Genomic DNA, 12,517 nt, shown 5'->3' with positions numbered 1-12,517 from the left:
AGACGACTTTTTAATTTCAACATAGATCTGAGTTGTATTAATCTGAGGAGCCACCATTGCACTTACCAAAGTAAAGTTATGAAGTTGAAAGGTATTTTTCCCATTTTGAGTTTTACCAGACATTTCTTTGTGATTAATATTACATTTATATTTACTCATATTGGACGCATCTAGTGAAAGTATGAGTGAAAAACAGAGGTGCGTTCATTGGCATTCAGTTGAAACTCTGAATTTTCACTGAGCTCTGAGCAACAGTTCACAAACAAGACAGCTTTGATTTGCTCTTTGTATGTTTTATTATGTAATTTCATTAAAAACAAATTATAAAAGTGATTCAGGGAGAGGAATAACACAGTGATGTGCTGTGGGTCAATACTGCAGAGGCTCTCAGTAACAGGGTCGGCTCAACAGAGCTCAAAGAAGTGAGCATCAATTATTAGTGACGATATTACATAACTGCTGCTGAGAAATGTGTGTGTGTGTGAACAAAAATGAGTTTCAATGTAGCCGGGCAGGCAGGATGGTTCCAATGCAGCTCCCAAAGCCCACCCTGTAGCCTTCCTGTTCACAGTGTCCTGAAGAGAGAAAGAAAGATGCAACAAAAGGCAACACAAAGATTTAATAATAATAATTCTGACTGGTTACTCAAGCTATTATATAAGTTACAACAAGTATTTCAATCCTCTCTAGGATTATCATTTAAAGCAATCAGCTTGATCCAAACTTAACTTCCCACTCCTTTTTAACAGTCTGTGCACACTCGGTTGTTTCTGTTTTTTGTCCAGCTTCTGTTGCTGTTCGACTCTTACCCCTGCCTCAGGGTTCCCTCATCCTCTCTTCACTCGTCACTCAACCTTTTTTGCCCTAATCCATTCTTCCTTGTTTCAATAATACTAAAAAAGGAATTGTTCTGTCTCGGTCTAAACCTAATTTCCATGAGTATTGTCTTTATACATGTTTCATTGATATGCGAGTTCTACACACAAAAGAGAAATTATTTGGTCTTCAATATCGCACCACAGTGGTTAGCACTTAACAATCTCACTGAGATGTGTTTTTTTTTACATTAAATCCCCCCATTTTCTGATATAAATTATAGGATATTTTAATGCTTGTCAAAACTATTTAAATATGAGGGACAAAGCATTTTACTCAAAGGTATATATAGTTTATATATTTTTTATATTGGATTTAATCACTAAACTAACTAAATAGACTTGTCACTTAAATTGTATTATCCAAGCATTTAGCTGCTACAAACTTGTTAAATAAATTGGAGCACATTTAACAATGTTTAGCTGGTTAAATTGTCTTAATCATCATTATTTATATGTGCACTGGGTTAGGAAAGGGGACAATTTATACATGTAAGAGCTATTATTAGCCAAAGAAAACAACAAAAGGTTGGGGTTTTCATTATACTTCAGAGTAACTTTTGGAGACAAACCTGTGAACTTTCTGTTTCCTCACACAAAATCCAAAAGAGGTTAGTCGACAACTTTACATTTTAGATTACAAGGTTTACAAAATGGTTGTTGTTTTATTGTGGGCTGAAATGGACTGGTGGCCTTTCGAGGTTGCCCCTGCTAGTTGCCCTATATAGCTAGGATACACTAGGCAATTGCAACCCTGTTTAAGCACCAGCAGACAATAAATGTTTGATCCTTAACTTGGTTGTAACCATAAATGCCTTTTGACTACTGTAATGCAGTGTATGTACCACAGTGTTTGTAACACATCCCATATGACCTGTGCCCCTACATTCTTTCTCGATTTTGATAATATCCACATTAAGCTTACGTTTTCTATTCCTGAGATAGTCAACAGACCAGGATAAGAATTTTAAGGAACTTTTTATATTGACCTGTGATGGTAACTTCATCTCCATCCAACACAAATGTTCTAGTTCCTCCTCCTGCAAGATCTATTGTTTTGGAGCCTCTCCATGATAGCTCCAGCATGGAACCAAAACTCTCCGGGTCCTGGGTTAAAAGAGATAGACATCAAAACTACTAGTGTACACAAATCCGGTAACATTGGCACTTACAGGCCCACTGATGGTTCCAGAAGCCATCAGGTCTCCTGGTCGCAGGTTACAGCCATTAACGCTATGGTGGGCGAGTTGTTGCTTCATGGTCCAGTACATGTACTACACACAGAAGACACATGTGTACTCTTTGACAGCACAACAGTATTTGCCCTTTTTAATCTGACTTGAAAGCAAATTCTTACCTTGAAGTTTGACTTACAGATGATCGCTGACTCAGCCATGTCCTGTCCTAGAAGAATCAAACTATTACTACTGGAGGAAAATACATTATGTTACTCTTACTAGACTGTTAACCAACTATTTGTGAAGAACTCATACAGTGGATTAAAATGTGAAAATATTGAAAAATTTACATTATCTTCATTTGTGAAAGAGTAAAAGGAGATATGGGTTTCAAAAACACAATGGAAAGAGCGTGATGTGTGTTTGTACCTTTTAATGAGACAAATAGGTTAATGTTGAAGGTGTAAGGATCTTTGTGTTGCAGGTATGGAAGGGGCTCTGGGTCCTGTAGGGGCACAAAAGGTGACAATGAAAAACGACATTGTGACACTTGCAGACATCCCACATTTGATCATGTTGTCACATGGGGTAGTAAGTAGGTAAATAAGTGATTTATATTTAAAGAGCTACTATATAGTTACTATAGTACTATATCAAATAGTAACTATAGCCTTTGACTGGAAGTTCTACAGACCAATATGACATAAGCAAAAGTACCTGAACAGCATTGGGTTCAACAAATGGTAACAAGGCCTCCATCGGAACAACCCATGGAGAGATGGTTGTTCCAAAATTCTTCCCGAGGAAAGGTCCAAGGGGAACATATTCCCATGATTGGATGTCTCGAGCTGAAAAAAAGAAGGAATACTTAAAGTTACAAAAGTAACTATTCCTCAGAAATCGAGATAACTGCAAACGTGCGCCCAGACACTTTCCTAATAGGTCACAGGATTCAATTAAGAGGAGAAACAATAAAGGCAGAAACCAATTTAGAACAAAGTGTGATATCACTGGTACCAATTTGGGAAATGCCTACAGCGAACACAGCACGCACTGATGTTCTGAGAGCATTCGCGATGAAGCGTGAAGCAACAGCAACATTAATTCAGTCACCAGCTGCTCGCTCAGCAAAAACGTCAGGGTGAAACATATTTAACAGTGTGGAGTGCTGGGATTTAAACTGGGGCCCAAGGAGGAGAGGTTTCTTTTGCGGAAATAATCTCCTCAGAGGGGTGTTAGATAAAGAGGAGTGTTATAACTCTGCAGGCTGACGGTGAGTTTTCTAATCTGTGAGTAGATAGAATGGTTGTTGGTAAAGATCAAAACAAAAAAGAAGATGCCTCCAGGAGCCGGTTCCATTTGGGCTATAAAAAATAACATAATGACATACTGATGCAATAAAAAGCAAACATGATTCATTTATTACAATTTACAAGACATGAAACCATTTTGTTCTTCTTGTCTATCCATGTGTGTCTTTTGCATTAATTAATTAATTCACAATGATTGATTTGTCTGAACTTTTCTATCATCTCATCCGTTTATACAAAATAATAGACTCGTAATGTTAAACTTTAAATGCATAAAAATATGCAACCCTTTGTATCATATTTTGCTTATTAACTTCGAATGCATCCTTTGTGCAAAAACCGACATCAGGACTTCTCTTACCACTCCAGTCGTTCATCAGTACCATGCCAAAGATGTGCTCATGGGCCTTCTCAATAGGTATGGGCTCTCCAAGAGTGTTTCCTCCTCCAACAAAGAAGGCCTTATTGGAGACAATACAGAACATCTTATAATCCAACAGATACTCTGAGGATGTCAACAATAGGTTGTAACTCACCATCTCTAACTCGATGTCCAGCTGCTTTGAAGGACCGAACACTGGAGGTTTGGCTGCAAGATGCAAAGAGGAAGAAGGTAAGTCTTCAATGAAAGCATAAAAAATAGATATTATATTCTGCTGCAATTGTACTTTGGTCAGGTCTCATCTGCCCCGATGGCCGGTGGAGGGGGGTTCCAGAGACAACCACAGATGATGCTCTGCCGTGGTATCCAACTGGAAGTCTCAGCCTACAGATATTATAAGACGATCACAATGTTAAAAGATTTAGCCTGGGTTGCTTTTGATAAATTAGCACATTGAAAGATATGATGAAAATATTGTACTCAACTAGTCAAAGACACAAGCTATTTCACACAAGATACTTACCAAATCTAAAACCTAATCAAACATGACACATTATGATAGAAAATATAACAAACAAGTCAGAAAGGGTTAAATGTACATATAATATTGATATAATTTACTAATACCAAAATTCAAAATGATGTAGTAGAAATTTATAAAAAGGAAGGAAAGACGTATTTAATTAGTATTATGTAAGCAAGTTAGTAAGTAAGCTTCATTATTATTTCAACACCGTGAAACACAAGATTGAAATATTGTATATGTTCAGTATACAACGAATTTAAAGAAAGTCGAATAATAAAAGTCGAAGAATAAATATAACATAATTATCTTGTCATCACTCTGTCTCAGTAACAAATACTTTCAACCATTGGATAGACAATAAATGGCGTCTTTAATTGATGTTGGACCTCTATTGTACTCATCTATATGTGTCTGTTTTTCAAAACTCTCTTTTAATTTATATATTTACATTAGAAATGTGCTTAAGCCTTGCCCACTGAAAAAGCTTTGTTTTTCCGGAGATTCAAATCTTGTTTTCCATAACCACATCCACTCTGCTATGATTGGTCAAGCATTCAATAAAGGATATCTCCACGCCCAAGGGGGATTCGCTCTTGAAACCTCTCACAGTCAGGAGAGTGAGAGAGAGTTTAGTTGCCTTTTAAGAACCTTGCATTCTTGTTACTTGACATGTTTAAAGTGGTCACATGATCAACCCAGGGCCCAGCCCTACACTTGAACAGTGACACACGTACCAGTTTGGCATGAGAGCGTTTTCTTTGCCCCGGAACATGGTGCCCACGTTTGTGGCGTGATCTTTGGAGGAGTAGAAGTCTGTGTAGTCACCTGTGACAAGACAAGAGGGGTGTACTTAGGTACGACGCAACACAGAGAAATCATGTATCGCTATCATGATTCAATTTCCACTTGAGAGTCAACAGCGCCCTCTAGTGTTACTGACACTGTTAACCCTGGTCGGCGGTGTGCCCTTCTGTTACTGGTGCTCATCGATAAGCGTGACACCACATGAACTCCAAGAATAATCATGAACTCTTTTTTCACCTTCCTGTTCTACCTTCCAATAGAAAGCTCAGCTTAAACAACTATTTGTCGACACATTTCATGAAACCTTTTTCTCATTGGCATCACATTGCCTCACACCAAAGCAAAGCACTGACATAAAAGCATCATCAGACTCAGAGAATGCATGTGGATTCAGTAAGCATGTATTTGCATTAGGAAAAGGTGTCTGGCAAACAATTAGTATTAACAAGAACAGGCCAAGATACTTTGATCTAATATAAAAGGTCATAGTTTTTTTTCTCAATGAAACCTTTCAATAACTATTTCATTGGTTTCTGAACCTTTGTTGGTGATCAACATCAGTGCTTAGCTCACCAATCTCTGCAGGGAGATGCATTGTAGCCGCACTCTGATGAACAAACGCTCTGCAGAGACAGAAAGTGATATTCTTGAATTCAAGCACTCAGAACAAGACAAGTCAAATAAACTGTGATGATTTTCATCCACTCTGCCTCACCTTCTGCTGCCACCTCTTGACTTATGCTGCATATTTGAATTATTACTAGTCGACTTCTTAACCTACTTCTCTTTATCTTCCAACGAGGAGAACATTTGTTGAACTTCATTGCTAATGTTTGCTGATCAGAGGTGAGCTTGCACAATGACTAGGCTAGGAGTTAAATAATTGTTATGTGCTTATTTCTAAAAGCAAAAAAACATAACATCAAGTGGCTCTACCTAGAGTTATCTCATGACATGACATTAAGCAGGTGACAAATCTGACTTATGGACCTGCCACCACACACGACGACAGTATGCTCAGTCAATTTAAAATCCTAGACTGCAACATTTACCTTTGTAACCTTCACTCCGCTCCTGATTCATGAAGCTTCAATAGTGCAATAATCAGATACTGACCGGCTGCGAAGGCTGACATCATCTCTCAGGGTTTTCTCATTGGCTGATAGAAGCTGCTTCAATGTACTTCTCGTCTCCTTCCAGGCATTGCATCCCAGAGCCATGAAAGCATTCAGAGTGGGCTGGAAAGAAACATTTGATCATTTGACTTTACATTGTGTAACAAAGAAATATAAATATATCTAAATATATATTTACACTGCCTCTTGTCAGTGCATGCATCTCTCACTGCTGTGGTACTCACTCCTGTGTGTGTGTGTGTGTGTGTGTGTGTGTGTGTGTTGTGTTAGTTTGTGTGTGCTTGCACATGTTTGTGTTCAAACATACATTCACTGTTCTTATACTTTTGTGACTGAAGTGAGAGTCCAGTAAAGAGTAAAAGTGGCTCGAGCTAAAGGCAAAGAATGTTGTTTTGCATTTATTTAGATTAAACTTCGCAAAAGAAGATTTGATTGATAAAGAATCGTGACAAACATTGCTGAGTTTGCACATGTGTCTCTTAAGGTAAATATTTGCTCTCATTGCACATGATTTCTTGCACTGCATCACATTAGGGACAGCCCACCTGCTTGAAGACATCCGGGTTTTTGGACATTATCGGTCCTTGAAACAAGAAGAGAATAACACTGAGGTCCAGGATCTGGTCCCCAATAGCAACCCCAATCCTGGGCTGAGGCTGTAGCAGAAACAAGAATCAAATAGAATATTATCTCTAAATCATCACTTGTTTTTCTGAATGAAATTCAAACTTCCATCACACGTTCATAGTGAGTGCAGTAGAAACTTACATTGTCAGTTGTGGAGAAGACTCCATAAGGAAGGTTGTGGTAGGAGAAGTCAGAAACTGCAGACACTGAGATGAAGGACATCTTGACTCTTTAAGACTTTTTAAGGGACTGGGCAGATGCATAAACTGGTCCAGATGTTCCATGAACAACCTTTGAACAGACCCTCCTCTCTCTGCGCAGCCAATCATACTCTGGCTGCAGCATCCACCCTGATCCGGTCCTTTAGGAGGGAGAAGTGAGCTACTAAAATATTTCTGCCAGAAAGTGATTACTCGCGCTCGCGTAAATAAAGATCGTTATCCGCCGTGTGTATTCATATTCATATTATTTATCGATTTATTATTATACTTGCAACACTTTAATAGTAGCGCTGAATAGTAGCCATGAAACTTTAAACCAATGGGTTTCTGACAAAACTCATTCGAGGTGATTTATTTGCCCTAAGCACATGTAAAGGTTAATTGAAACCATATTGTAGAATGACTCAGCAAAAAGCTCCACGTTGTGAAATGATAATTTTGAGAGAAAACCCCCCCAAATATTTAAAACAATATGTGCATTATTATATTATATTGTGGGATACGAGTTAAACGTTGAATTGTATTATATTGTATTATAATATAATAGCAAGTTTTTAAATTTGTATATATATTTTTTAAACTGAGTATTCTTTTTGTTGTCAAAGCGCTTCGTAGCCCTGATCAGTGAAAGGTGTTTTACAAATAAAAAATAACTTTCTTACTTACTAATATTGTCACTGTGTGCGATACAAAGATTTTGGACTGTCCATCTTCTCAGATAAGATAACACCAGTTTCGGTACTCAACCAAACAGATTATGATATTCATTGCCATTCTAGAAGTTCTTTTTGAATATGAATATATCATATCTTGAGGAAGATAATGTATAAAAAGTAACAACAATAATAATTTAAATTAGATGAATGAAGCAATATGACTCAAACACCATAAATAGGATATCTGCATTGTACAAATATTGAAATCAAGACTCATAATAGGAAATTATATTTTAATCTTATATTTAATAAAATTCTAATTGTGTATGTTTCACTTCCTGCTTAAAGGTCTCAAGTGATAAATACAATTAATCCAGTTATTTAAAAAATATGCTGAGTAAATATTATTCTTATTTTAAGTTAAACTTTATTTAAAAAATGGTGGTTCTAAATAGCATGGACAGCATTGTAACATTGTGTTAACCTCAGTGACAGAGTTAAACATTTAATTCGTTTTAGAAAAATTAAACTAAAAAGTGAGAATGAGCATTTATATAAAGCATTTATATAAATATATCTATATATACCTATCATCCAAATCCTTTCACAGAGGATTTCAAATGGGTAGGATAGTTGAGTCTTTATTGGTATTAGCTTTTTTTAAATTACCTTTTAAATAATGGATCAACAAAAAAGAGGCACACATTATAGAATTGAATTAATAAAAAATAAAAAATAAACATTTAGGTAGCAATGTGTAAAATACTCACCAGCCAAATTAATTGAAGAACAATAGTTATGTCTGACAAAATAGGTGCATTTCATTGTAGAAAAGAAACAAACGAGGGTCTGCACTCCTAGCACTACAACCAGACCAGACCACCACATTACTCAGCTCCTGGCCTGGATAAGTAAATATCAGTGGAATGTAATAATACCCAATTAAATGAATTAATACCCACAATGAAATAGGTCAGTATCATAAAATAATCGCATAATTAGGAAAGTAGTATGACTAACTAGACCAAAGGCCTTATTTCACATTATTTAAAATATAACTACTGATAAAAGAAAGGTCGTTGTGTCCCTGAGCAAGACACTTCACCCTGATTGCTCCTGATGGTGAACTTGGCGCAAGTGTGCATGCCTACTCACATCAGTATGTGTGAATGGTTGAATTTCCCCTCGCGGGACTAATAAGGGATTCTAAAAAAAGAAAGACAAGAAAAGGATCGCAACACAAGACTTCGGGGACCAGTGTTGTGCTGATGCGCCGCTTTTACTTTGAAAGCCGGAAGTTTATTTCCTCTCTCTGAAGGGCGTTTGGGGAATTTACCGTGACGTTTGACCTGAGATTCTTGTGAAGTTCAGCGAGAAGGAGCGCTGCAGGTGTAGCGTGTCTGTGGCTCACTTGACTGGAGATAATATCTCGGTCGCAGTTTTTTAATTGTGGAGTTTATTTTCCGGTATTAGTATGACGTCACATCCGGCTGCCTTCGCATATGTGCTGTTTGGTGTCATTTGAGTCACGTGTCTCTGTTTATTCAGATAAACCATGCAACCTTTTAGCTTCAACCTCTCAGTTAATGTCTAACTAGAGGGTTGTGTCGTCTGCTGCTTATCGAAGCTGTTGTCAGACGATACATACGGCGGCTGGTGTGAAATAAACACATTGGAAATGGCTGCAGTACGTGCTGCCAAACAAGCTTTGAGAAAAGAAATAAAACGACGTGTCGCCTTGATAAGTGAACAGGAGAAACAACGTCAGTCCATGGTGGTGTCTCAGAAGGTATGGTGCTCGAACACAACACTTAGCTTTGGACATTTGGTTTGCACTTCTCAACTTAACTTAATTTGTCAAAAGAATCAGCGCTGTCAACATCCATACATATCCATAAATATATAGATCTCGCTTTAGAAATCATGTTTATTTTCAAAGGAAGTGGGGTTATTTGCAAACAACCACACAACCACAGAGACGTTTGATATCGACTTAGAACCAGAAATGAAGTTAAACATCAGCATATAACCCTGTAACATCGACTACATACAGTGATCTTTACTAGTTTAACCATTGCTTTCATATTTAACCTATTTTATTTTTATGGCTGTCCCCATATAGAATGCAGTATATACAAGTGTCCTATTAAATCATGTGTCAATTATCGGTTCTTTCTTTTAGTTGTTTTTGATTGGAAGTGTTTGAACTTCTTCTTCTTTTTTTTTTTAAAGCTATTTCAACACCCACAATATGTGTCCTGTGAGCGGATTGCAGTGTTCCTCAGCATGGATGATGAAGTTCGAACAGAGGAGATCATCAAGCATGTGTTTCAGATGGGCAAGAGCTGCTTCATCCCCAGATATGAGAAGGGTAGCAACCACATGGACATGTTGAGGCTCTACAGTTTGGAGGACATGAAGTCTCTTCCTGTAACTTCCTGGAACATCCAACAGCCTGCTGAGGATGACAAAAGCAGAGAGGAAGCACTGGCCACAGGTAAGAACCTCCATAAACTGTAATAACAACAAATACTTTTCGGCTCCACTGTAACTGTGAGTGTAATCACCTGTCAAAAAAGTTTGTACTTCTACTTGTACAAATGGCCTTTCCAATTTAAGTTATTGCAATCAAATACCAGAATCATTTGATAGTGTATCTCCTTCGGGAAACAATTTCCTTACCTTACCCTATCCCAGAAACATGTTGATATCTGCTATATTAAGGTTAGTCGTGGTAGAGTGGTTGCCTGCAGTCCAAAAGGTTGCAGGTTCAATCCCAGCTCCAGACAAGCTTGTGTCGTTGTGTCCCTGAGCAAGACACTTTACCCTGATTGCTCCTGATGGTGAACTTGGCGCAAGTGTGCAGCCTACTCCCATCAGTATGTGTGAATGGCTGTAAAAAGCACTACCGAATTTCCCCTCGCGGGACTAATAAGGGATTCTAAAATCAGATGTGTCATTTGTTGGAAGGAAATTAAACCTGAAACCAAAACTAAGCAGTGAGGGGATAATCTGATGGACACGGTTGATGGAGTCTTGACTCCTTCAAGAAACATCTTAAGACAGTTTTATTCGTGCAGGCTTTTCCCTGATTTTCTGAGACTCCTGTGTTGTTCTCTGTCTTATCTTGATCTTTTACGTATATATTTTATTGAGTTTTGTTTTGATTGTTTAATGCTTTGTGACCCTGGTCTGGGAAAGCGCCCTACAAATATAATTTCCTTACTTACTTACATAACTTAAACATCTTGATTTCAAATATATTTCAAGTAATGCAATTCTTAAAATTTAGAAAAAATAATTACTGAGTGATCAAGCGCAAGTCTTATTAATAGATATTGATCCGTCCTTTCAGAAAAATATTTTCCTGGTTTACTATTTAATGAAAGTCGAGATGTACTTGCTATTTACTCCACGCGGAGGCACTGTTCGGTTTTTAATATTACACTACATCCCTGAACTCCCTTCTCTTGTAGCCACAGACGTTTAATGTTAAGAGTCACATTATATTAGTAAATAGACATCTACTAATTTGTTATACATGCAACATCACTAATTTGCAACATGTTTAACACATTTAAATACATTTATATTTATTTTCTTGCTCCACTATCCTTAATTGTTTAAATGTATCAATATTTAACTGAAATGCATGGCAAAATGGAAAAAATGTTTTGGGAATGCCAACATCTACACTTATTGATTGGGGAGAACACAAGTAATGTACTTGAAGTCATGTATTCTTTTTTTGTATGCTATACACCAAGATTCAGTAAAAATCTGGCAAAATTTTAGAATATAAGGCCTCTCCTCTTAGATTTTTGTTTTTGAATAAGCCAAACACTGCCCTACAATGGTCAGCTTAAATCCACTTTGTTCTTTCTAGATGGTCTGGACCTTATCTTGATGCCTGGCCTCGGCTTTGATCACACCGGGAAGCGGATTGGACGAGGAAAGGGCTTCTATGACACCTATCTGGAGCGCTGTATGAAACATCCCAAAGGAAAACCCTACACCATTGCGCTGGCTTTCAAAGAGCAGCTCTGCCAGGATGTCCCAGTGGATGATAAGGACATTCTGATAGATGAAATTCTCTACGAGTATGTTCAGTAGCTGCAGGCGGCTGATGTCCGAGCCCTAAACAACAGTTTTAGCTCTTTGAAGGACACTATTACAGTGGAGCCTAAATGATCAAAAAATCTGCAGCTCAGAATAATAGGAACAGTTAATTAGTTGAAAAACACAGTGCTTGAAAACTTGACGATATATTGTATTTTGAAATGATCAATAGAGGTGATCACAATCTTTGGTAAGAATAAACCATTCAAGCTTTTCCTTTTCAACTGAATAAAAAAAGCAATGTAATTTGTGTTTTCTTGTCTGGTCTTTGAAAGTGCTTTGCAGATATATACACAGTCGAAATTTGCAATTGTTTTCTACACGAGTAACACAAGCATATATTCATTGTGTAACCGGTTACAAGACAGATTTATGATCTCTGGAATGCCATCTTTAATCGCAGTTGTACTATATGACCACTAGAGGATTCTGTCTCAATTTAAATACCAAAATACAGTTACAGCAAAGCCCTTCCAGCAGTAAGACAAAAATATCCTTATTCTTGTAGACCCACTTTAAATAGGTACTTAATTATAGCCAATATGACCTTAGTTACTGACCTTGAACCGTCAAAAATGTTTGGAAACACCGTATGTAATTGTGGTATTACTCCTGACTATGAAGCCTCACACAGGCACATAAAGCCTCACTATTCTTTTTTAGTAATTTACAAAAATATATAT

General features: G+C 37.3%; 2 protein-coding genes across 2 annotated transcripts; one reads left to right on the top strand and one right to left on the bottom strand.

Annotated features, from left to right (window-relative positions):
• Positions 1-272: 272 nt before the first annotated feature.
• Positions 273-7,102, bottom strand: fah (fumarylacetoacetate hydrolase (fumarylacetoacetase)). The gene is made up of 14 exons (XM_087783127.1): positions 6,980-7,102; positions 6,757-6,867; positions 6,192-6,313; positions 5,649-5,698; positions 5,006-5,096; positions 4,032-4,129; positions 3,900-3,952; positions 3,725-3,824; positions 2,771-2,901; positions 2,483-2,558; positions 2,233-2,279; positions 2,048-2,149; positions 1,865-1,982; positions 273-575 (listed from the first exon to the last, which is right to left on the bottom strand). The coding sequence occupies exons 1-14, from the start codon at positions 7,058-7,060 to the stop codon at positions 499-501; spliced, it is 1,257 nt and encodes a 418-aa protein (XP_087639253.1). The 5' UTR covers positions 7,061-7,102; the 3' UTR covers positions 273-498.
• Positions 7,103-9,218: 2,116 nt separating this feature from the next.
• mthfs (5,10-methenyltetrahydrofolate synthetase (5-formyltetrahydrofolate cyclo-ligase)) lies at positions 9,219-12,074 on the top strand. The gene is made up of 3 exons (XM_087783126.1): positions 9,219-9,504; positions 9,948-10,212; positions 11,602-12,074. Exons 1-3 carry the CDS (start codon positions 9,394-9,396, stop codon positions 11,826-11,828), a joined length of 603 nt encoding a protein of 200 aa, XP_087639252.1. The 5' UTR covers positions 9,219-9,393; the 3' UTR covers positions 11,829-12,074.
• The last annotated feature ends 443 nt before the right edge of the window (positions 12,075-12,517 follow it).

This window comes from Callionymus lyra, chromosome 2, assembly GCF_982586985.1.
Source record: "Callionymus lyra chromosome 2, fCalLyr1.hap1.1, whole genome shotgun sequence".
NCBI lineage: Eukaryota > Metazoa > Chordata > Actinopteri > Syngnathiformes > Callionymidae > Callionymus > Callionymus lyra.
The sequence above is the reverse complement of the archived record's forward strand: the minus strand, read 5'-3'. Positions and strand labels throughout refer to the sequence as shown.